Source organism: Oryx dammah, unplaced genomic scaffold (genome assembly GCF_014754425.2).
Source record: "Oryx dammah isolate SB20612 unplaced genomic scaffold, SCBI_Odam_1.1 HiC_scaffold_11209, whole genome shotgun sequence".
NCBI classification, from domain to species: domain Eukaryota; kingdom Metazoa; phylum Chordata; class Mammalia; order Artiodactyla; family Bovidae; genus Oryx; species Oryx dammah.
Window position 1 is genome coordinate 1,373,326 of NW_024080602.1, and position 24,208 is coordinate 1,397,533.

Sequence of the window (24,208 nt, forward strand, 5' to 3'; positions counted from 1 at the left end):
CCCGTGCGGCCCCCGCACCCCATGCCTCCCTGGGCAGGGAAGGCCGCTGCCTCTGACCCTGCCTGTCCCATGCAGTCTGACCCCGCCTGTCCCGTGCGGCCCCCGCACCCCATGCCTCCCTGGGCAGGGAAGGCCGCCGCCTCTGACCCCGCCTGTCCCGTGCAGTCTGACCCCGCCTGTCCCGTGTGGCCCCCGCACCCCATGCCTCCCTGGGCAGGGAAGGCCGCCACCTCTGACCCTGCCTGTCCTGTGCAGTCTGACCCCGCCTGTCCCGTGTGGCCCCCGCACCCCATGCCTCCCTGGGCAGGGAAGGCCGCCACCTCTGACCCTGCCTATCCCGTGTGGCCCCGGCACCCCATGCCTCCTTGGGCAGGGACCATGTGGCCCCCGCACCCCCATGCCTTCTGGGCGGGGAAGGCCAGCTCTGACCCTGACCTTGCCCCTCCAGCACCAGCAGCAGGTGGCGCAGGCGGTGGAGCGAGCCAAGCAGGTCACCATGACGGAGCTGAACGCCATCATCGGGGTACGTGGACTCCCCAGTCTGCCTCTCACCGTGTGTATAGCCCTTTTATTCCTCTCATTTACCATAACCAGAGACAGACCCTGACCTCAGCTGGCCCCAAAGAATGGCGGCCCCAGGGCTTCAGTGCTCCCAGCATCTCATGGGCTTGGACCCACCTAGATATCTTCCCCAATGGCTCCCCAGTTGCCTCCCAGTCCCCAGATTAAAGGGGTATCTGACCCAACCCTAGTCCACCTCTAAGTTCATCAGCCCCATCCTACCAGCTTTTGGTGTCTCCAACAGAGAAGGGGTGGGCTCTGGGGTCACCTTGGAGCCTGATGTCTCCCACCTCCCTGGGGGCCTGTCCCTTCCCTGGCACAGATCTGCCCCTCTTTGCCCTCCTGAGGTCAGAGCTGTCTCTGCTGCTCTGTGCTGTGAAGCGTGCTGTGGCTTTCGGGTCTGGGCCTTGCTGGCCTGTGCGCTGAGCTGCCTGGCTGAGCATCCATCAGGGACCTGTGTGAAGTCCAGCCAGGACCCCCGGCCAGGTCTCCCTCACCGAGTGTGCATCCCCAAAGGGACTTCTGGACAATATACATTCCAGGGCACCCCCCTCAGAATTCTTTTCCATCAGTCTGGGGTGGGACTGGGAGTCTGTGTTTCTGTGTTTTTCCAGATCATTCTGAACCATAAGCTGGCTTGGGAAGCAGTAGACGGGTTGGCTAGGGTCTCTCTAGCCCTTTGATTGGTCTTCAGTCCTCTTCTTGTCCTTAAGTACAGTCATTATTTCAAGGTGGAATTAAAGGTGCAGAATGTTCTGGCTTGCTGGGGTGAATGATGTCACTGGGCTCTGATTCTGCGGAGAAACCTGGGGCCCTCTGTTCTAGTTCCACTTTTTCTCCGTGTGACCTCAGGCAGATCCCATCTTTTCCTCACACCCTAGTTTCTGCGTCCGTTACAGGAAAGGGGTGAACCAGCTCACCTCTTTGGGCCAGGACTGCTGGGAGGGCAGGGTCGGAGTGACAGAGTCCTCACCTTTCGTTTTGTCAGTGGCACCCGTGATGGTTATGGGCTTCGGTCCTTCTGGCCTGAGTTGCCTGCGGGGGCGCTGGGCAGGGCAGCTAGCGTGGTCTGAATCCTGGCAGTGCCGAGGGAGGGGCAGACCCTCACCTGCTGTGCAGGAGGAGCGGAGGGGAGGCCGGGAAGGAGAACATGAGTGGGTGGTAACTGTTTCTAGCCAGTGATCTGGGAGGCAGAGCCCCCAGCAGGAAAACCATAATATTGTACAGTCTGAAGTCTCCTCGGAGACCACCCAGCCCAGGGTCCTGCAGCCTCTAGGCTCATGAACTTTGAGGCCGGGTGCTTTGTGAGGATGCACGGGAGGGTGTTCAGCAGCAGCCCTGGTCTCCACCCACTGCATGCCGGTGACCTCCACACACAGTTGTGACACCCCACAATGTTTCCAGACATTGCAAAATGTCCCAGTGGGGGACCCGGGGGCAGTGCATGAAAGGGCCCGAGGTAGAGAACGACTGATTCAACTGATGCCCTTGCTTTATAGAGGCTGGGAGTGACAGCCAGTCACACAGGGTTCAGGAGCAAAGTCAGGCCAGACGCCCCAGGCTGGCTTTCAGCTCAGGGCTCCTCCCCTGCCACATCCTGCCCAGTCTGGCCCTGGTGTGGGGCCAGTGTCCTCCTCAGTGGCCAGTTCACAGCTAGATGGCCGTGCTGAGAGTGGTAGGCAAGGGCTCAGGGTGGGAAGTGCCTTCTCTGAAGTTTCTCCTCTCCCAGCCCCTTGCCCCCATCCATACTGTAGGCCCAGCCCTCCCATCCCTGCCGTGGCCACAGTGGGGTCCCCTCTTCCGCCCCACCACCTCCCCCTTTGGAATCAAAATCCTCTTATGAAAATAGTTTTTTTTTTTTTTTTTTTTTAAATTTCTAAGAAAGAGTGGAATTGGGAAGAAGCACTGCTTGGATTAGCTCTGCTTCCTTTAAGGAGTATTTAGGAAGCTACACGTTAGGTCAAGGCAGCTCGAGGCAGATATTGGAATTCAATTAAAGCCAACGAGTGGGGCCTGTGACCCCCATTTTCGAGGTAATTGCTTCTTCAGCTCTGAGTGAACGCAGCCGTTGCCCTGTCATTAAGCAGGCAGCCGTCTAATCGCTGCGCCTGACAGAGCCTCACAAGGCAGGAATTACGGACAGGCTCTCGAGCCGGGGCATCCCGCGAAGGAGGGAGAGGGAGAGCGGGCTTGTGGCCGGCTGACTCAGGAAAGTGATGGAGAGGAAGGTGGTGAGGGGCCTGGAGTCCTGCCTTAGCAGTAAAGGGCAGGGAAGGGAGGGCCCAGGAAGCCCCGACAGCAGCTGGTGCCTGCCCCATGGCACAGCTGGATTTGCCCTTCTGCGGGAAGGAGTGGCCCGGCCTCCTGATCTGGGAGCTGGGGGACTCGTGCAAGTCACCTAGTTCCTCCAGGCCTGTTTCTCCATCTGTGGGAAGGTGAAGGGCTGGGCAAGTGTCGAATGATGTCCCGCTAAAGTCAGTCGTCTGGGGCTCTCTTGGGCATGGGGTGGAAGGATTCTGCCTTCGTGCTTTGGCTTATGTCAGAGAGAGGTGAGAGATCGGGTATCTGGCAAGCCTGATCACTGGCGTGCCTGCAGTGAGGGGCATGTTTATCACACAGGTTAGAGGATTTCTAGGGTCTCCCCTCCAGGTGAGAGAGGCCAGGGTCTAGCATCAACTTGGTGTGAGGTGAGAGGGCATGGAGGGACTGACGGAGACCCAGGCTTGTTGGTCTGCGGGGCCACTGGGAACTCATGTCCATCTGGGGAAGGCAGGCCTGAAGGTGTGTGTGCGCTCGTGAAGGGCCTACAAAACCCGGTTACTGCAGACCTGATCCACACCCTCTCTTCTTGGATCCAGGTTATTAGGGGATCCTTACACAGTCAAAAGATTGCTGAGCATGGTGGTGGGGGGCAGAGTTTTGTCCCTCGGTCAGCAACTTGCAAAAGGTCTCCCTAGGCAGATTAGATGCAGTGAGCTGATGGTACCCACCACTTCCAGAGCTCACGTTTCAGTTTGCTCCATGCTGGCTCCAGGTCACTGAACTTGGTGGGTGGAGAGGTGTGCACCCCACTTGCTGCTGTTCAGTTGCTCAGTCACGTCCGACTCTTTGTGAACCCATGGCCTGCAGCACACCAGGCTTCCCCGTGCTTTACTGTCCCCTGGAGTTTGCTCAGTCATGTCCATTGAAGTCAGTGATGTTATCTAAACATCTCATCCTCTGCCACCCCCTTATCTTGCCCTCAATCTTTCTCAGTGTCAGGGTCTTTTCCAGTGAGTCGGCTCTTCGCATCAAGTGGCCAGCTCACCCCACTTGCCCACTGACCATTTGGGCTGTGTTCCTTTGAAAATTATTAGTGGAAGAGATATTATAAAGTGTTGATAGGTTTTCTTTCTGTACTGGAGTATAGTTGATTTACAGTGTTATGTTAGTTTCTAGTGTCGGTTATACATACACATGTATCTCTTCTTGTTCAAACTCTTTTCCCATAGGTTATTATAGAATATTGAGCAGCAATCCCTGTGCTATACAGTGGGTCCTTGTTGGTGGTTACTTTTTTTTTCAGATTAGGTAGGGGTGGGGTGAGGAAGAGGGAGGTTGTAGCTTGTCACAAATTGTACAGAGTGTGCTGAAGCCAGTCCTGAGGTTCTCCATTCCCTCCACAAACCTGATGAACTGGGTTTGGTTGACAGGGGGTGTAGAAAGGGAGCCTTAGAATGAATGCATCCTTTTCTCTCAGCCGGGGGCCATGGTAGAGAAAAGTCACGCTGGGCTTGAGTTCTGGCTCTGGTCTCTTTGGCTTAGCAGAGTCATTTCACCCCTCTGAGCCTGTCCCTGTCTCGGAAATGGAGTAACAGCATTGTTGTGAGCCTCCAAGCTGTAGTAGAGCACAGAGGCACAGTTTCACCTGGAGCTGGGGGGCCACTTATGTGGGCAAGAAGTAGAAGGACCAGGCAGAGGTCGGGGCTGCTCTCCTCTCCCCCGGGAGGCGAGGAGTCTCCATCTCATACAGCTAGGACGTCCTCAGTGGGTCTCGGCCCTGGAAAGGCTTAGCCCACTTCGCTAGGTTTAACCCAAATCATGAACCTGAGAAGCGAAGCATTAACTCAGGTAGCAGAGGCATGAAGCATGATGTACACAATCTGGTTACATGGACTTGGCCAGCAAGGGCCTCCCCGTCAGCGTCCCGGAGGGCAGGGAGGCACGCCTGCCCCCAGGATGTGTCTCTGAGAGGCTGCTGTTCCGGCATGAGGAGGGGGCGCTCGTGAGGGGCCTTGCCCCCTGGTTGGGGGTTGAGGGGGATTGTTGACTTCCTTTCACTTGATGGACAGAGAGATCCTGGTCTTAGAGGGGACAGTGGAAGCTGGAGACAGGCAGCTGCAGAGTTGAGCCCAGTGCCTCCTCGGATGGGGGTTCGATCCCGTTTCTCCCCGGCTGAAAACCCCGTCACCCTTCTACTCGGATGTCACTGTGTTTACTCCCCTCGTCCTCTGAAGTCAGAGATGTGTCATGGGGACAGGGAAGCAGCCTGAGGATGGCTGTGCCCTGCCTGCAACGCTGGGATGGAGAGACAGGTGGAACACTGCCAGCCGCCCCGCTGCGGAAAAGATTTTTTTCTCACTCTCTGTCACAACCAGGATGCTTGTCAGCAGACCCTTGACCCGACAAGCCCTGGCATCTGTCCTTGCCCTGAGAGAGAAGCCTCGGAGGTCGGCTGTCTGTCCTTGCCTCCTGGAGCCTGCTGGACTGCTCCTGACCATGCCTTCCATCCATCCAGAGCAGACCTCGGGGGAATTTCTGGCTGTGCAGGGGGTCCTGCTCTTGTGCTTGAAGATGAGAAGTACACGGAAGCTGCCTTTCCTCTGTTGCAAAGAAGACATAACCTGCTTCATGGGCCACTGCAGAAAACCACCATCTCCGTCTTGGAAGCTAAACAGCTTTGAAAGCCCGTGTCTTCCATATAGACACTGCAACTGCAATTATAGACTCTGTTGCAAGTTTCTGGTGCTGGTTCACTGGTTCACCTTTCAGGAAGCAGGATGCCCCACTGACGCTCCTCGTCCCAACTAACTGTTCAAGCTGCACTTCCTTGGGCCTTGCCTCTGGGGGGTGGATGGCTTTAGGGTAGACACCTCCACTTTGTGTCTGCTCTGGCGTCTCAGGGCAGACAGTCCAGACCAGTGCCCACCAGCAGCTTCCATAAACTTCCCACCAAGAGACATCCCAGGTCTTGAGCAGTGGCTGTGGTCCCAGGCTTTTCCCCCTACACTGAAAAATCAGCCCTGCAGGGCTGGGAGTGTAGTACCTCAGTTTCCTCATTTGTAAAGTGGGGATCATGAATTTGGGGGTGCACGAGGCTGGCAGTTTGCAGTTTAGTTGAGGAAGAGCAGGTCTCTTAACGTGTGCTCTGTACTCTGACACTCAGTCGTGTCCAACTCTCTGCGATCCCGTGAGCTCTAGCCCACCAGGCTTCTCTGTCCAGGGGGCTCTCCTGGTGAGAATACTGGAGCGGGGTGCCATTTCCTCCACCAGGGGATCTTCCTAACCCAGGGACTAAACCCAAGTCTCCTACATTGCAGGCAGATTCTTTACTTGGGAAGCCATTTGGGAAGCTCTTAATCCCTGATCTCAAATACACTTACTGCCTGTTGGAGCCGTGTGTCCATCCAGAACTGTGGGCCTTCACTGTAATCTGTCATCTGTCAGCAGTGGCCAGAGAGCCACGGTTTACACTGACAGGTGAGCTTGTCAGGCTTTGGCTCTCTGTCACCCCCATAAACTCCTCTTGCCCTGGGGCAGGGGGTCTCCTTAGGAACAGTCTTTGGGTGATGTTGGTAGTTAACCCTGTTCCAGCCCCTGAGTACCAGTTCGCCATCTTTAAAGTGGGCACAACCCTTCTACCAGGTAGTTGAAAGGGTCAGAGATAATATTTGGAAAGGGCCCAGGCATTCTTTCAGGCATTCAGTAAATTTCCATTCCCTCCTCTTGTGCTTGTTGAAAGGAAAGACGTATGTATAACCCGAGGCCCCAGTCACTCCCAAGAAATGTTTCAATCTCTATGAAATAGAGACATTGGTCATGCCGTAGTCAGCGGCACAGTGCCCATGGTTCTTAAGATTGATGAAGGGTGTTTTGTCTGCTGCTGGGGGAGAACAAGGGGACGGGGGAAGAGAAGACCCTGAGACCAGTGCTGGGTTGAGGAATTCGGGACATCCACGGAGCAGAATCCTTGACTCGGGATTGTCGTCCTTGCTATTGATGGTAGTCGGCATTGCACGTGCCTGGTGCTGTCCAACTCTGGGACCCCATGGACTGTGGCCCTCCAGGCTTCTCCGTCCATGGGATTTTCCAGGCAAGAATACTGGCGTGTGTTGCCATTTTCTTCTCCATCTATTGATGATAATAACTCAATTAATACCTGTCTAGATTTGGGGAAAGTAGGGGAGAAGGGGGCCCATGGAAAGCCCTCTGGTAGATGTTCGCTATTGTTAAGAGATCACTCAGTGACCTACCTGAGGTCACCCAGCTAGTAAGTGCCAGGGCTGGGATTTGAATCCAGATCTGTCTTAATTCCAAAGCCCCCCTCTTCACCCTGTTCTCTGCTCTCCTGTTCAGTGGCCTTGGTTCTCATTCCTGTGGCCCCAAACTCTTCTTGATCCCAGGACTCTTCTGCTGTTTGCTGCTCTTGCTCTGAAAGACAGGCGTGGAGTTCTTCAGAATTAGGGAGTCTTCCCCAGGGTTGGGAATAAGGGTGGGAGATGCTGGCTGCTGACGTTCGCAGGCATGTAAGCATGAGCAAAACTGTGACTGCTGGGAGCTTAAAAGTGGATCGCCCTCCACAGAGAGGGAGCCCTGATGACTGTGGTTTTTAAATGCATGCTTTATTTATCTTGGGCTTGGAATCATACATTGAGAAATTCTGTCCTGGTTGGGGAGGAGGTGGTGTTTGCCATCATAAATCTTGTGTCTAAATTGCAGTCCATTAACAGACTTCCTCCAGCATGACAGCATGTGGCCTGAGCTGGGGATGAGGCTCTGGGAGGGTGGGGTACGTGTTCCCCTGCTGCCTCCTGGAGGAGCGAGAGGGCTGGCCTGGGCCTCTCCCGCCCTGCTGGCTTGGCCGTGCTCACCACCCACTTCATTGCAGCAACAGCAGCTCCAGGCGCAGCACCTCTCCCATGCCACACATGGCCCCCCGGTCCAGCTGCCACCCCACCCATCAGGCCTCCAGCCTCCAGGGATCCCCCCAGTGACGGGGAGCAGCTCGGGGCTGCTGGCACTTGGTGCACTGGGCAGCCAGGCCCACCTGTCAGTGAAGGACGAGAAGAACCACCATGAGCTGGACCACAGAGGTGCGGCCCGGGGCTGGGGGCGTGGGGTGGGCAGAGGCTCTAGAGACCCTGCTGTGAGCGCACACAGCGAGTGCTGTCACCCAAAGACCAGGAGTTAGCGAGCCTTGGAGCCGTCCATCAGTGAAGTTCCTGGTGTTTGGAAACCAGAGCCCCATCCCCCAGGCCCACCCCCAATGCCTGAGGTGTACCCACTTTTCTCTGCCCTGGAAGACATCTGGTCCTTTCATGCTGGAGTACCTTTCCATTTTCCTAGCTACATCCTGCCCATACTCCAAGGGTCAGCCCCAGTCCCATTCCTTCGGGCAGCCCTCCTGGCCAAGCTGAGGGTTTTTTCAAATTCCCAGAGGAGTTTAAGAGTCGGGGTCCCAAGACCTCTGTTGCCATCATCTTCTATCCTTCCCTGAAAAATGTTTTATCCTCACAGAGACCATTAGCCCTCTGAGGACGGAGGCCAAGTTCCCAGGTGTTTAACCCATAGAGGGTTCTTGGGAAAGGTACCCAGTTGACTCTCAAGTAAAGGCTTGTTAGGGGCTGTACACTACGTAGAACCAGTGCTGGTGCGGCTGCAGGGAGAGGACTGGGGAGATGGGGAGTGAGAGCGCCCCCCACCCTTCACTCAGCCCTTCCCGCAAGGAAGCTGTCGGGCATCAGGAGGGCTTAGTTTTATCGGGATGTGAAAGGGCCTGGCTTCCTAGCAGACCCTTTGCAAATAGGACCACTTTGTGTGGTCTGCCTGCAGATGTTTTTTTCTAGCTTTATTGATACATAATTGACACATAACATCACATTTAAGGTGTACCATGTGATGGTTTGATTTATGCTTAGATATGGGCCACATGCCAATGCCCTGTGGGCATGAGGGCCTTGGAATGTCACCATCCTACCCAGGCTGGGGCTGGGAAGTGGTAGCAGGTTCTGGGAACTGAGACTAAGATTTTTGTCTCTGCCTTAGGCTGATCCTCCTGGCAGAGGAAGAGGGCCTCTCTGCAGCAGACAGGAAGACCAGGGAGCTAGTGCTTGACTGGGCAGATAATCAGAGGCCTCTGCTTCCAAAGGGGCTTCTTGGCAAAGAAACAGAGAAGGGTGATAATTAAAAACAACACCATACCAAAAAACCACTCCCATAATTAATTAAAAAAAAATAACAATAATGTTCTCAACTCTCAGATCCTATGGATACTTTATATAGCACGATCCTTCCCAAGCTTGTGGCTTTAAAAACTGCTGACCAGTAATCTTGGCACCTTTTTCAGCATGGCAGGGAGAGCTAGACCACAGAGCCCCCTGCAGCCCCACCTAGGCCTGGTGGCTCGGAGAAGCAATGGAATTGGGGCAGTTAATTTCCAAACTGAGAGACGTCACCTAATGGCTCTGCCTTGGCTGACCCGGGGTGACTCAGAGAGCCAGGCCACTGCCCATTTTAAAACCCGTGAACTAGCAAAGCGTAAAAGCCAGCTGGACGAGACTGACCTTGCTTTCTTTTTGTTTTTCTGTGTTGTGGGACCCGACCCTCCTCCTTTCCTGGCCTTCTGTCCCCGAAGAGAGAGAATCCAGTGCGGTAAGTGCTGGCACTCTGGGCCCTGTGGGGTGCGTTTGGGGTGCAGGGTACTTGGGGCACCCTGTGTGGGCTCCTGGGGGTGGCTGGGTATTGTAATGAAATAAGAGCTGTTGTCACCTGTTGATTGACCTTTACTTCTCCAGGTTTTAGGGCCATTATTTGTCAAATGGAGATTTGGGCTAAGTGAGCTGTAGCTAACCCCCTTTTTATATAAGAGGTGATTACTGGAGAGGTCAGCCGGCCAGCCCTGGGTCCTACAAGGGGGGTTGTGGAGTCACGGGGCTGACCCCAGAGCTCGGGACCCTGGCGTCCCTCCCTCATTTGGGGCTGGAGTCCCTCCCTGTCCCCCAGGTTGGCTGTCTCCTATATGATCCTGTATCCTCTTTATTTCCTCCCAACACCTGAGGTTTCTCCCTGTTGCAGGCTTTAACTTGGTTTAAGAAGTGCTCACAAGCGAGCATTAAGGCCAGGCTGCCTGCGTGTCTGCCAGCTCTGAGATTTGCCATAAATCTTTCTGATCACACTGAGGCTCAGAGGTTCTGTTTCAAGTGAATAAGCCTTCTGAATAAGCGCAGTGGAGTCTGGATAAAAAAATCCTCCAGCGATTAGCAAAGCTATTTTATTCCTCATCGCCGTCCTTGTATCTGGGGCCATCTAATCTGTTAGGATGGCTTTGGTTATTACCTCGTGTTAAGTAGGACTTGGAAGGTCAGGCAGTTAACTAACCATCTAAACAGCAGCTTCCTCGGGTGGCTTCTCCATCTCGACCCACGTCCCCTCCCCAGCCCTCCACTGGGCTGACTCTGAACCTCCCATCAGCAGCAGTGCTCACGTCTGTCCCCTCTCTGCTTGCCAGGTCATTTGGGCCCAGGAATGGCTAGGTACATCAGAAAGGAACAGCTGAAGCTGCAGATCCATTCTGATTGCTTTTATGTTGATCCCAGGTGCCCTTTTTTGGAGAGGTAGTTTGCCTAGACAGGAAGAGGGCTGGGCTAGACATCTCAAGGCTCAGCCTGGTCCCGGCTTCACGGGGCATTGGGTAGCCCTCTCAGCCTCTACCAGCCTCAGTTTCTCCATCTGTAATATGGGAATATTCCTGCTCAGCCAGCCTCTCTGCTTAGTTAGGAAGACCCCACTTAGCACAGGACCCAGGACCCAGCTTTACCTGCTTACCACAGACTTGCCACAAAGAGCAGTGGCTGCTCAATCCCTTCACTGCCTTCAGATGTCTTCATCCTCATCTCTCTTGGCCTTGGCTTTGTGCCCTCTCTGTGAATGCTTTCTCCTAAAGAATCCCACGAGGAGCCCCCAAGATCGGGGCTCTTCACAGTGCTCTCCGATGTTGAAACTTAGGGCAGAGGGGCCCCTGGAGAGTTGAGTGGAAATGAGTGGTGTCACCGTCCTTGGCAGGGAGGGCTGTGGGCCGTAGGGGCTCACACATGTGCGCGCAGCCATGGTGTCGGGGGGAGTGGATATGAACGTAATCAGCCCTTTGGAAACCAGGTTGTCAACAGATGAGGCCCGGGCAGGAAAGACAGGGCCATGTCGGAGTGGGAGGGGGGCCGACCGGCCGGGCTGGAAGCTGTCCCGGAGGGGTTAGTCTGGAGTCCAATTAGAGGTAGCTTCATTCATATTTCCTTGCCTCGCCGAAGCAATAAAAAATACTTAGTTTTTTGGCCGCCTGCCAGCCAGAGGCGGGCTGGATCGATGCCGCTAAACGCCTGACATGACTCTCCTCCGGTAGCAGCGAGGCTTTGCAGCTGACTGCAGAAGAAAGAGCCTGCTGTTCTCCGAGCCGCGGCCTGGGTCGCAGGGGGAAACAGGAGTGGCCGCACGCCCCCCTCTCCTTGCTACCCCCGCAAGAGCAGAGGGGCTGGGAGCATTTCTGCTTAGCACAGGGTGGCCGCCGTCGGAGGAAATGAAATGAAATGACAGTGATTTTTCTGCCGGCGCTCGCCGCGGCTAATTGAATTGCGGCTGTGCGCGCATCACTGCCGCGCCTGCCCAGCTGCGGGGAAGGTTGAAGCTGCACTTCCATTATAACCTCCATATTTTCTTCAAGGCTTGATAACTCTGCCATTTTAATTTGCTTCAGGCAGAAGCTTGGCAGGGAAGGGCTGCCCAGAAACTGGCTTAGGGGAGGAAATGAAGTTCTGCGGCTCCTTCCCGCACCGCTCCCCGCAGAACGCCAGACCCTGCCTCTGGGGGAAGTGGGGAGACTTTGCATCTGCCTCTGGAAGGCCTCCCCCTTTGAGGAGACATCTCTGCAGGTCCCTGTGTAGGCTTGTCACACTGCCCTGGGCACAGGGGTGAGGAGGGACTGGACTTTGCTCCCCGCCCTGCCCCAGCTGGGCGGTCAGCTGCTGGAGGGCAGGGACTGCATCTTGTTCACTCACGCACACCTGCATCCCGCCTCAGGCCTGATCCAGCGCAGGTGCACAGAAGAGGGTGCCGAGTGATGCGGGGGAAGGTGTGATGCCGTCTCTTGTGTTGTTGTTGTTTGGTCCCTCAGTCGTGTCCCACTCTTTTGCGACCCCATGGACTGTAGCTGCCTGGCTCCTCCCCTTCATGGGATTCTCCAGGCAAGAATACTGGAGTAGGTTGCCATTCCCTTCTGCAGGGGAGCTTTCCGACCCAGGGGATGAACCTGTGTCTCCTGCATTGGCAGGTGGATTCTTTACCACTGAGCCACCAGTGTGGTCTCTTAGGAAGGGACAGACCTCAGCGGTCCCTTAGAGGGGGTTGTGGTATCTTTCCCTTGGCAGAGAGGTTTGCTGGCAGGCACCCCTGCCCATCGCACCTCCCTGCCTGCTCCCAGCCCAGTGTTGGAGGCCACGTGATGCCTGTCGTTCCTACTCACGCTTCGCACCACCAGTTGGAGTCCTTCTCTCAACTTCCGCTCCATCCTCAGACCCGCTGGCATTGCTTCTCTTGCCTTACCTTGTCAGCCCACCTTCCCTCTTCCCAGGCCATAAATTCCAAACTCTTCTCATCCTCATTTGCTTTGTAGTTGAAGGGAGAACTCATTAGTCCTTTCCAGGCATAAAAACCTCGGGTTTTCTTCAAGTTGCCTCCTGCTGGGGGACCTTGGGCACGTTTCCCATCGTCTCGGGACCTGGACTTGGCCATCATCACAGAGGGGAGGGGAATTCTACCTGCTCTCTATGCCTTTTCCCATCTTCAGAGGGAGAGGCTTCATGACGTTGTGTTTTCTGCTTCATTGCAACCCTGGTGTTTCTCTCTAAGATTGCGGGAGGCCAGGCCGTCACAGAAGGGCATTCACACAAGATGCCCCGTTGCGTACCTGCGCTGGGGAGACCTGTTGGCACCTGGCAGTTCCGCTGCCTGTCGGCCCCCCCTTCCTGTCAGGTTTAGCCAGTGAGGTATTGTGCATAGCCCCCGTTTGTCGGCTCAGATCTGTCTTCAAGACTCCCTACAAATTTTCAGCTTATCCATTCTTTGAGCACAGAGGGGTGGAAGAGGAGATAGGTGCGACCCCACCTTCACGAAGCGCGCAGGGTCATAGGCCAGAGGCCAATGACTCATGCAAGGTTAGTTATCTAACAGCAGCGACATTGCTACAGTAGAGAACTGTCATGCTCTCAGGGCCTCTCCCAGAGGAACCAAATCTGGAGGGTTGGGAGGGTGTCCCTCCCTGGTGAGGCTGATGGAGCCAAGACCTGCAGGACACACAGAGCACCTCAACTGACCTTCTGGGTCACCCCACTGAGCTAGATCGATGCGTGAATGAAATGTTCACACTAACTCTCCTCCTTGCTTCCAGAATAACTCAGTGTCGCCCTCGGAAAGCCTGCGAGCTAGTGAGAAGCACCGGGGATCTGCGGACTACAGCATGGAAGCCAAGAAGCGGAAAGCAGAGGAGAAGGACAGTTTAAGCCGATACGTACGTCCGGGGGCTCCACTGGGGTTTGTGTTGGGTTGGCTGGGCTGAAGGAGAAGCCCTCCCCTGCCCCAGGGCCTGGTTGTGGAAGAGTCAGGTACAGGTGGGGGTGGAGGGAAGGTGGCCTGGGCATGGGAAGCCTGCATAGATCGGTGCGCTGTGAGCATATGGGCCACAGCCAGGAGGGAGTGAGCAGAGAGGTCTTCCTGGGCCCTGTGGGGTCTGGGGAGAGTTAGGGGCCCCTCCCTAGATGGACCTGCAACCCCATGCTACCATCACGGCCCCCTCAGAATCTGTGAGCTGCCCCAGGTGCCATCCCTGGTGCCCTCATACTTTGACTCTGCAGGTGGCCACAGTTTCTGCTCTGTGCCAGGCTGGGCAGGGCTGAGAGCTGGGGCAGAGGGCAGGGGGCAATGTGGTGTGGGAGCCAGTGCCCTTGGGCCCAGCCCTCCCTGTCCAGCCACTTGGCTGCTCTGGGGCTTTGGGCATATCGCGTAGCCAAAGCCTCAGCTGCGTTTCTGGGAGACGAGGCTAATCACCCCTCCCACACTGTGATGGAAATGATGGAATGAGATCAGCGCACGTACAAGTGATGGCGGATGTCAGGCCAGCTGGAGAGAGGTGTCTGGCTCCAGAGGGACAAGTTAAAGGGAGCTTAGAAATATAATGGGGCAGGTGTGGGTGAGGCTGCCAGTGGCTGTGGGAGCCGAATGAACCCAGGTCCGGGAGGCTGCTCTAGCAAATGGCAAAGGGGAGGCCGCCACTGGTGGGGCTGAGTGGGGACAGTGTGGACTTTGAGGTTTGGCTGAGGTTCAGCTCCTGGCTGGTGGAAATGGGATGGTTTGGGCTCAGTCTGGGGTGGGTGTGGCCTCTCATTGGCTTCTCTCTCCGTGCAGGATAGTGACGGGGACAAGAGTGACGATCTAGTGGTGGACGTTTCCAATGAGGTGAGGGCATTTCCCGGTCGCAGGGCGGCTCTCTGTGTGGGCAGTTGGAGATGATTCCTGTCCCGGGTGGGAGCCGTTGTGTCTGGGCTATTGCACCCTCACCGGCAGCCCCTGCTGGGTTTGACGCCTTTGGGTTGGGGGCATCAGGCTGGTCAGGAGGAAGAAGACAGGGCTTGGCTGCTTGGTGGCTGGGGAGTCATTAACCATGCTGGCTTCCTAGGATGGGTCTCCAGAGAGAGAGAGACCCCTGAAGATCCCAGTGGAGGGCCGGCTCCCCTGGTCCTCTAGGTCAGCTCTATTCTCCCCACCATCCCTGGGGTCTTGGGGTGGTAAGCTCCGTGGGTCAGCCTCAGCTGGGAATGAGGAGCTGGAAGGGATCTACACGAAGTCAAGAGGGCCAGCTGCCCAGCATGGAGGCCTGAACTCATGTTCGATCTTGAGCAGATCCCGTCCACCCACCTGCTCTGTCCTCAGTCTCCCCGTCTCTGGGATGAGGAGGGGTCAGACTAGGTTGTTAAGAGCTGGTGGCCGCCCCTTGGGACCAGAGAAAAACTCAGGCTCATCGTAGCTGTTAGCACATCTCTGCCTCACTTGTGTCCTTAGGACCCTGCGACACCCCGGGTCAGCCCGGCACATTCCCCTCCTGAAAATGGCCTGGACAAGGCCCGTGGCCTGAAGAAGGATGCCCCCACCAGCCCCGCCTCGGTGGCCTCCTCCAGCAGCACGCCCTCCTCCAAGACCAAAGACCTTGGTCATGTATGTGGAGTCTGCCCCTGGTACCGCAGAGACTAGGAGAGGGCTGGGGAGGGTTGCGGCAGAGGGAAAAAGTTTCTGGAAAAGGGGCTGGACCCGGAGTGCTGCTGATTAGAAGGTGGAGGGGTGGAGCAGAAAGCACATGGACTGGGGCTTGGCCTGGGTTCACATCCTGGCTTTACCACGTACAGGCTGAACCCTGAGCTTAGTTACTGTTTCTGAGCCTCAGTTGCTGCATCTGTAAAATGGGAACCATGAACACAGTCCCTGCCAAACAAGACTGGGCAAGAATGAAGGGGCTGTGTGGCAGAAGATTGAGAACTAGGCCTCGTGTGGTGCCGAGCCCTCGGAGAAAGGAGTCTTCATAGCCTCCCTTGGTCTCTGCGTTTCCCCCTTGCAGAATGACAAATCCTCCACCCCTGGACTCAAGTCTAACACGCCAACCCCACGGAATGATGCCCCAACTCCTGGCACCAGCACGACCCCGGGGCTCCGGTCGATGCCAGGCAAACCTCCAGGCATGGACCCGATAGGTATAATGGGTAGGCACAATGGGGCTGAGCTGACTGTGCTTGATGGGATGGTCTGCCCCGGGCCAGGGCTGGAGCCTCACAGATGGGCCGGAGCACCAGGCAGGGAGTCAGAATTAGGGCTGTCTCTGTGGGACTTGGTCAGGTTTGACACCGAGGTGAATGCCTGCTGCTTCAGCACTCACGTCAGGGCTTACTGGGGCCACTGTTGAGCTCAGCGTGTGGAAGGAGCTTCAGACAGCTCGGGACACCATCAGTGTCTGTCTGCCTTTGTTGTTAGTTCTGTGAGATTCTGAAAAATGCTGTTCTCTGGGCCTCTGAATCTTGTTCTATAAAAAAAAGGTGGGCACATCTCTCACCTCAGACCTTGGGCTGTGAACATGGGTATCTCTGGTAGGTGAGCTCAGCCCCGGAGGACTGCCTGGAGTGGATAGCTTGAGAAGACAGGCAAGATTGCTTCTGGGCCAGAGGCAGCCTGGTGGCCTGGGCTTTTCCTGGATGAAGGGGGTGGGGCCCTCTCCCCTTGGCGGTACGACCGGGCTTACATCTGCCTCCTTGCAGCCTCGGCCCTGCGCACGCCCATCTCCATCACCAGCTCCTATGCCGCGCCCTTTGCCATGATGAGCCACCATGAGATGAATGGCTCCCTCACCAGCCCCAGCGCCTATGCGGGCCTCCACAACATCCCACCGCAGATGAGCGCGGCTGCAGCCGCCGCCGCCGCCGCCTATGGCCGATCGCCAATGGTGAGCTTTGGAGCTGTACGTAGACCTTTTGGCTCCTTTTTGGGGGGGCTGGGCAAGGAGTGGGGACAGGAGTTGGAAGGGGTTAGAGAGACCCTTCCTGCATGCAGAGGGTGCCCTCTGGGTCCAGTGACCAGGCAGGTACCTTGCGGGGAGAGTGTTCATGAGGAATCAGAAGGGAACACTCTTGGGGGTCACAGACCTGGTTCCCACCCCCCTGCCCTTTTGTCACCATGTCTCAACCAACAGCCTCCCTGGGCGGCCCCTTTCCATCTGGGAAGTGGGGCTGGCACCCGTCTTTCTGGGTGCTCTGGGGTGGGACTCCCATGGTGAGTCAGGTGATCTCACAAGGCAGGGCCTTGGCCCGTGGGGCTGCCCATGTGTTATACCAAGGTGTGTCTGCTGTTACTGAGAGGGCCCGGGCCTGTGTTGTCGCTGGAACAAGGGGTTCTGCTCTGCTCAGCCGTCTCAGGCTCTGAAGAGGCAGTGTGGTGCTGGTGGGACAGGACGTGGTGGAGGAGGAAGCTGGGGTTGGGTGTTGTATAGTAGGGGGACAGAGGATGGCACCCCTCACTAAGGGCTGGCCTTGTCTTGCCTTACAGGTTGGCTTTGACCCTCACCCCCCCATGCGGGCCACAGGCCTGCCCTCAAGCCTCGCCTCCATTCCTGGTGGAAAACCGTAAGCCTTGACTACTTATTTTCTGCTTGTTGGGGAGGGCAGAGAGCACACAACCCACCCAACTATCCCCTGCCCTGATGGGCCTCTCCTGGGGAAGGGTGTCTGCCTCTCTAGGGGTACCCCTGGGGCAGGTTGCAATCCCATTGATGGCTGCCTGGCTGCACTCCTGATCGCCCCCAGGCTCCCTCTGAAAGGGGAAGGAGAAGGTTTGGGGTTGAGGTTGTGATCCCTGGGCTCTGAGAGGGGAGGAACATTTCACATGTTGGGCTTCCCAACTAGATGGCCATGGATCTTCCTTGCCCTGGGGATTCCTGTGGGTTCTAGCCGCAGCTGGCACTCCTATGACCTGAACCAGCAGGCAGACTATACTGGCTCACCCCTGGCTCTGATGTGTACTCTGTGATTCATTTAGGGACGGGGGGCAAGCAGATTTTCTTCCCTAATACTACTGGCTCCTAGAGGAGGGGTGGCATTCAAGCTGGGCCCTTTCCGGGGCCAGAGTGCTAGGGATTGTATAGATGGCGGGAAAGGTTGTTCCAAGGCAATGAGGGGTCAGTGATGTGGTTCGGAGCAAGGATCTATTAGCAGGGGCAGAAGTCAAGGCAGGACTATGAAGCTGTCTCCACCCTGGTGGAACCAGGTCAAAGAGGTTGGGGTTCCCAGGTTTCCTAAGATGAGGGCAGGGGACACCTGGAGGCAGGCAGGCCAGGCAAGGTTTAGGGCCAGTCAGGATGTTAGAGGACTGGAGATGGCAGAAGCGTGGTTCTCCCCCTTTCAGAGCCTACTCTTTCCATGTGAGCGCTGATGGGCAGATGCAGCCTGTGCCCTTTCCCCACGACGCCCTGGCAGGCCCTGGCATCCCCAGGCACGCCCGGCAGATCAACACTCTCAGCCACGGGGAGGTGGTGTGTGCGGTGACCATCAGCAACCCCACGCGCCACGTCTACACAGGAGGCAAGGGCTGCGTGAAGATCTGGGACATCAGCCAGCCGGGGAGCAAGAGCCCCATCTCCCAGCTGGACTGCCTGGTGAGGACCCCAGGGCTGCGGGCATCCCTTCCAGCTGTTACAGGAGAGCTGGGGCCTGGGGTGGCGCCCCACTGACCTGGCCAGGCACAGCCCTGTATCAACTGAGCAACTTCAGGCAACCTGGCAAACTCTCTGGCCCTGCTGTCATTGTCTGTAAGGGGAGATGACGCTGCTCTCCAGGGGTCTGTGAAGAAATAAAAGTGTAAAAAGTCACGAGGGAGCAGTGGGGTCGGCCTGGCAGCCGCGAATAAGGGCAGGAAGTGAGCAGATGTGGCGAGGGTGCTTGGTGTGGCTGGATGTGCCTTTCCCGGCCCCAGGGAGGAGAGGTGGGCTGCGCTGAGCGCTGCCTCCCCCCCTCCTTCAGAACAGGGACAACTACATCCGCTCCTGCAAGCTGCTCCCCGACGGGCGCACGCTCATCGTGGGCGGCGAGGCCAGCACGCTCACCATCTGGGACCTGGCCTCACCCACGCCCCGCATCAAGGCTGAGCTGACGTCCTCGGCTCCAGCCTGCTACGCCCTGGCCATCAGCCCTGACGCCAAAGTCTGCTTCTCCTGCTGCAGCGACGGCAACATTGCCGTGTGGGACCTGCACAACCAGACGCTGGTCAGGTGCGGCTCGGGAGGCCGGGGCGGCCTCGCCCGGGGGCGGCCGTGCTGCTGTCCTGGCTGCGACGGCCGGGCGGAGGGGCTGTGGGGTGGCCGGCGTGGCACAGGCGAGGGCACCCCGGCGAAAGGCCGGCTTGTGCCAGGTGCCCAGCAGGGGCGGGAGGGCCCTGTGGACCAGGAGCTTGCACCAGGCTCCGGGGAGGGGCCCCTGGAGCAGACCTGGCAGGGCAGAACTCGGGTAAGCTGAGACAGGCAGAGATGTGGGGAGAAGAGGCGGCGTTGAGACCGCTATGGAAGAGCTCAAGTGTGGGGCCTCGGGAGCAGAGCTGCTGGGTCTGAGTCCTGCCTCCCTGTGACCTCATGCGAGTCCTGGCCCCGGCCGAGACGCTCGAGTGGGAGAGGAGCCCTGAGGGACCGTGGCCCTCGAGTTTCCTGTTCTGCAGGGGGAAAGTTGGCATCTCCCTGGGACAGCTGTCAACATAGCAGTCAGTGCTTCCCTGGGGCTTACCCTCATCCCTGTCTGGCCTTCCTAGGCAGTTCCAGGGCCACACGGACGGGGCCAGCTGCATAGACATCTCCCATGACGGCACCAAGCTGTGGACGGGAGGCCTGGACAACACTGTGCGCTCCTGGGACCTGCGGGAGGGCCGGCAGCTGCAGCAGCACGACTTTACCTCCCAGGTGTGCGCCTGAGACCCCCCCCGCCCCATCCACTGGAGCAGCGTGGGGCCTTTCCTCCCTGGGTCTCAGTGGCTGGTTCAGGGGACCAAGGGGTCCTCACACGTGGTCATTACAAATGGACCTGAGACCAACCTGAGTCATCTAGGAAGGCTTCCTGGAGGAAGTGGCCATGAAATAGAATCCACAAGGCTTTGGAGTTGGTCGCACCTGCCCCTGCTGCTCAGACTTGATACCTAGCTCCTCTGCCATTGAGCATTTGGCCTCAGTTTTCTCATTCTTGGGATGGGAATAGTCATAGCTACTTCATGGGTCTGGTGTGAGTACCTAAAATGGTCCCTCTGAAAGCCTTGGCTGTAAGCCTGGCTATAGAAAGCATTCCATAAATGCTAGGTATTATTATTTTTTGTTATTGTATTATTTGTGTTAATATTTTAATCTTGCATGTTTAATACATTAGTGTTTTATTTACTCATGTTTTTCTTAAGGAAAGGTAAAAGTCATTGAGACAGAGAATAACTGAAAGTGAAATGTCTGTGTCACCTCTGAGTTTGAATCCTGGCTCTGCCACTTTACTTTTTTAGAGTCAGCAACCTCTCTGAGCCTCAGCTTCCTCACCTGGGAAGTTGATTGTGGATAAAACATTAGGTCCTATTCCCTTGAGGGGGAGAGAGGGGGACTTTGCATTGCACATGGCAGGTGGGGAGGGGAGGTGCTGGGGGAGGGAGTCGGTAAGACTCGGAGCCCACAGTGTTCCTGAGCAGGGCCGTGGAAGAGCGCCCCTCCTCTCCCTCCTTCTGTCCCCCTGCCCCACTGTGCTTTTGGTGGATGCTGATCTCTGTCCTCCCCACCCCTGCAGATCTTCTCGCTGGGTTACTGCCCCACTGGGGAGTGGCTGGCCGTGGGCATGGAGAGCAGCAACGTGGAGGTGCTGCACCACACCAAGCCCGACAAGTACCAGCTGCACCTGCACGAGAGCTGTGTGCTGTCCCTCAAGTTCGCCTACTGCGGTGAGCCTGGGAAGTGGGAGCCTGGCCAGCCCTCTGCGCAGGGATGCGGCTCAGAACTTAGAGAAGGGCCAGAGCCCCCCTAAGGGAGCATGGTCTCAGAACCAGGCTCCTGACCCAGACCAGTACCCCCATCCCGCCCCACACCTCAGGATGCAGATATTGCCACAGGGTACCAAGCACCTGTGACACCAGGCCAGAGCCAGACCTTGATGGCCTGGAGCAGAGGAGCAGTGTGCCCAGCCCTGCAGGCAGTGCCTACAGGTGATCTGGACCATGGGCTTTGGTGGCCACAGCTCTGGACTGGAGTATGTGCTGGCCCACCGACTAGCTGTGCAGCTTAGGACAGTCCCAGCCTCTCTGAGCCCCAACAGATCTTTATGGACCAGGAATAGCAGGCACCCCCCAGGGCTTTGGGAACCCTGGAGCTTTAACACAGGCAAAGCTCTGGTGGCATGCCTGCAGAGACCCACCACCTTTGGCTGGATCTCTAGCTGCTTGGAGCTTTGCCATCCCCAGTACTTCCTGCCATCTTTCAGTAGTAGAATCGAGATGGGTCAGTTGAGCTTAGTGGCTTTAAAAAGAATTTTCTGGGGAAGTGTAATCCCTGTGATCAATTGCAGATCCTGCCTTTCTCTGTCCCAGCCTGCCCACCCCTCTCCTTGATTGCAGAGAAAGGCAGTATCTGAGTGTCCATGTGTGTCCGTGGTATGTCTTGATTACAAAACGCTTCTCACAAGGGAAGAGTCAGTCCAGCGCTAGTTAGCGGGTCACACCGCGTTTCCGTGGTAGCTGGCCACGTGTGGGGCGGGTCTTGCTTTAGAGGGTAGCAGCCCGCAACCTGATGTTTCCTTTGCCTGCAGGCAAGTGGTTTGTGAGCACTGGGAAAGATAACCTTCTCAACGCCTGGAGGACTCCGTATGGAGCCAGCATATTCCAGGTACTGCCCACCCTCCAAGTGCCCCTCTTGATTCTGCTGAGAGTCCAGGCCTGGCCGCGGTGATGGGGCAGGGATAGGGGAGGCAGAGCAGGACTTACCGTGACCCCTACCTGCTGGGGGTCCCAGACAGCTTCTCCAGAGGCGAGGGTTTGGACTTGGGCACATCAGTGGGACGCATACTCTGCTGCTAGCGGCATCTGACCGATTGGGGCGAGGGCTTTTAGCAGGGGTTCTTGTAGGATTTCTAGAGCAAGGGGGAATAAAAACATGCTCTTGGCTCTGGCCTGCACACTGAGCCCTCACCAGGCATTTGAGCAAACTGGGCAGCTTTTTTTTTTTCTGAGCAGTGTTGTCTGGTATTAAAGTAAGTTTATTTTCCATCTCAACACTTCAATATAAGGAGAGAGGTATGGGGCCAGAGAAGGATCCAGAAGGAGATGAGAGAGAGGGAAGAGGCTTTTTTGTGTGTGGGTTTTCAAAACCTAGGGCCTGACACTGCACTGTCCCTCGCTCACATATACACTCACACAGAGAGACACACACACACAGTCTTGCACACCTACACACAGTCACACACACTTGCTCTCAGAGTGAGTAAGACACTCTCTCGATGCAGTCTGGAAGTCTGGCATCTGGTGCATCACTCATGTAACTTTCAAGAGTCTCTAATTACACTGGATGTTCAAAACTTAGGTGCAAATCCTTTTTTTTAGCTCACCAGACTGAGGGTCTGGCCCACTGACAGCTGCTCCCAGCTCAGAAACGCTTCTTCCTATTTGTAAACTCAGGATGCAAAGCTCACACTCAGGTGTTCTGTTTTGCTGCTCGGAGCTGACTGTAAAGATCACATCTGGTCCAGTTAATGAGCTTTTCCTTATGGGGAAGCAGGTAGAAGGGGCCCCTCTAATGGGAAGGGCTGTGTTGCAGCGTGCACTCCAGGGTGTGCAGAGGGCGGGTGAATTCCGAGAGTACGGAGAGAGCGCTGAGTACCCCGAAGAGTGAATTTCTGTCCTTTATCTCCTCCTCCAGTCTAAGGAATCCTCGTCAGTCTTGAGCTGTGACATTTCGGCGGATGACAAATATATCGTAACAGGCTCTGGTGACAAGAAGGCCACGGTTTATGAGGTCATCTACTAAGCAAGGACTGTGACGGGGCTGTCAAGCTCTGGGAGACACAGACTCAGCTGTGCCAGGGAGACCCCGCAGACACGGAGGACAGGCAGCGAGCGGCCCAGCACCACGCTCTGGCAGGCTGAGAGGGGGCCCGCGTCACAGTTGGGACTCCTGGGCGTGGACTCCTGTGTCTCACAGACTCCGATGGATTTCTCCCCTCCTCCTCCCGTAACGATGCTGGCAGAGGCTGCACGTAGATTTGGAGGCTCGTGGCTCCGGCTCTCCACATACACCCTCATCAATCTCCTTCCTTCCCCTTTCTTTTGGTGTGTCCCCCTGCCCTGGCTTGGGGACACTGGAGTGTGGACCACACGTTTGTACCAGGGAGTGGGGGAGGGTTTCACGTCCCCGACTGTGCAGCGCACAAGGTTTGTGAAAAGTGTAAATAACAGACTCCTATCTCGGACTGGTCAGCGGGGGAGGAGGCCCCTTCCCACCGGCAATGCCAGCCGTGTATTTCGCCTGCTGTATTCGTAATCCACTCGTGGTGGTGGCTTTTTTTTTTTTTAAAACAGAAGTTCCCATCTGAGAAGGGGAGGCAGGGAGGGGGGCAGAATGGAGAGGGGAGTGGGAGAGGGAGAAGACTCCTGGGTGGAGGAGGGGCAGTACAGCTGGTGGCCAGGTCAGCCATCAGGCAGCCCCTGGGTGAATGTGTCTCCATGTGGACCTGGGAATCGTCTTAAAGCATGTCAGGACCCAGCTCCAGCAGACTGATGGATAGGCAGAGCTTGAGATGGGTGCCCACCCAGGCTGACGGCAGCAGAAACACCGTGAATTTTTCTGTGGCCTCCTGAGTTCCACCTGCCTCTTAGCCCCTTGGCTCCCCTCTCGGGTGTCTGAACCTGTCTGTCTGTCTCCCCCACCCCACCGCCACCTCCATCTCTCTTTGGTGCACGCTTGGTTGTCGTGACGAGAAATGGAAGTTCAAAGGCACTCTGTCTCCAGCCCTACTTAATCTTCGGACACAACCTGAAAAGGACACAAAGTTAGAAGAACGCATAGCAACTCAGCTCAGGGAGCTACCAGAGAAAAAATAGCAACTGATGTGGGTGCTTTTTTTTTTTTTTTAATTTGAATAAAAAGAATTAGAAGTGATGTCCTTTGATAAAATGCCTTCTCCCCACTTTCCTGCCTCTGACCCCTTCTCTCTCCTTAGAGGGAAAATGTGTATTTAACCTGCAGGATGGAGTCTAAGGTTGATCTCCCTGCCCCCTCAACCCCAGGCAGGGCAGCGGGGAGAGGGGACTTGGGGTTGGGCGGGGGGCGCTGACTTCTCCCGGCTTCATGTCTCCCTTAGGAGTGCAAACAGCTTACAGGTAGAATATCAGCTCCTGCGGGTGCCACTTTTTGGTACCAAAATGTTCTGAGGTATTAGGATTTTGTTTGTTTTTTCCTTTGGTCTTTTTTTTTTTCTTCTAAGGAAAAGCTAAAGGCCGTTATGAGTCCTGGTGGTGGGCTCTCCATGGATGTAGCATATGGAAGATAATTTTTATACTGCATTTTTATGGGTTATTTTCTAATGTGTGATCCTGTCTGGTGAGAAGGAAGGGGGTTTCCCAGTGAATCCCTCTCCAATGCTTTTGCTCCCAGGTGAGCCCCTCCCCCTACCTGGCTCTGGGGGCCGAAGAGAAGGTCAAGGTGGGTGCCCTTACCTTTCTGAGGTTGGGGAGGGGTGTCCAGAGTCTGTGTCTCTCTTCCTCTCTCAGTCTCTCTCTCTCTGGGTCTTGGATGCTTAGCCACCACCTGTTG

The 24,208-nt window shown here is 56.3% G+C and overlaps 1 protein-coding gene across 8 annotated transcripts in view; it reads left to right on the top strand.

The window, feature by feature from the left end:
• LOC120860883 (transducin-like enhancer protein 3) overlaps positions 1-23,562 on the top strand; it is a 46,785-nt gene extending 23,223 nt beyond the window's left edge. Inside the window, exons 6-20 of one of the 8 annotated variants that reach the window (XM_040236591.1) lie at positions 449-523; positions 7,709-7,913; positions 9,455-9,471; positions 13,256-13,375; positions 14,269-14,319; positions 14,923-15,075; positions 15,473-15,614; positions 16,164-16,363; positions 16,948-17,024; positions 17,803-18,052; positions 18,417-18,664; positions 19,195-19,342; positions 20,199-20,349; positions 21,210-21,286; positions 22,316-23,562. In XM_040236591.1, the coding sequence (XP_040092525.1) occupies positions 449-523; positions 7,709-7,913; positions 9,455-9,471; positions 13,256-13,375; positions 14,269-14,319; positions 14,923-15,075; positions 15,473-15,614; positions 16,164-16,363; positions 16,948-17,024; positions 17,803-18,052; positions 18,417-18,664; positions 19,195-19,342; positions 20,199-20,349; positions 21,210-21,286; positions 22,316-22,423 (2,022 nt within the window). In that variant the 3' untranslated portion in view covers positions 22,424-23,562. Of the gene's footprint in view, positions 1-448; positions 554-7,708; positions 7,914-9,454; positions 9,472-13,255; positions 13,376-14,268; positions 14,320-14,922; positions 15,076-15,472; positions 15,615-16,163; positions 16,364-16,947; positions 17,025-17,802; positions 18,053-18,416; positions 18,665-19,194; positions 19,343-20,198; positions 20,350-21,209; positions 21,287-22,315 lie in introns of all 8 variants that reach the window. The other 7 variants (XM_040236593.1, XM_040236592.1, XM_040236594.1 and 4 more) reach the window with 7 other exon arrangements.
• The last annotated feature ends 646 nt before the right edge of the window (positions 23,563-24,208 follow it).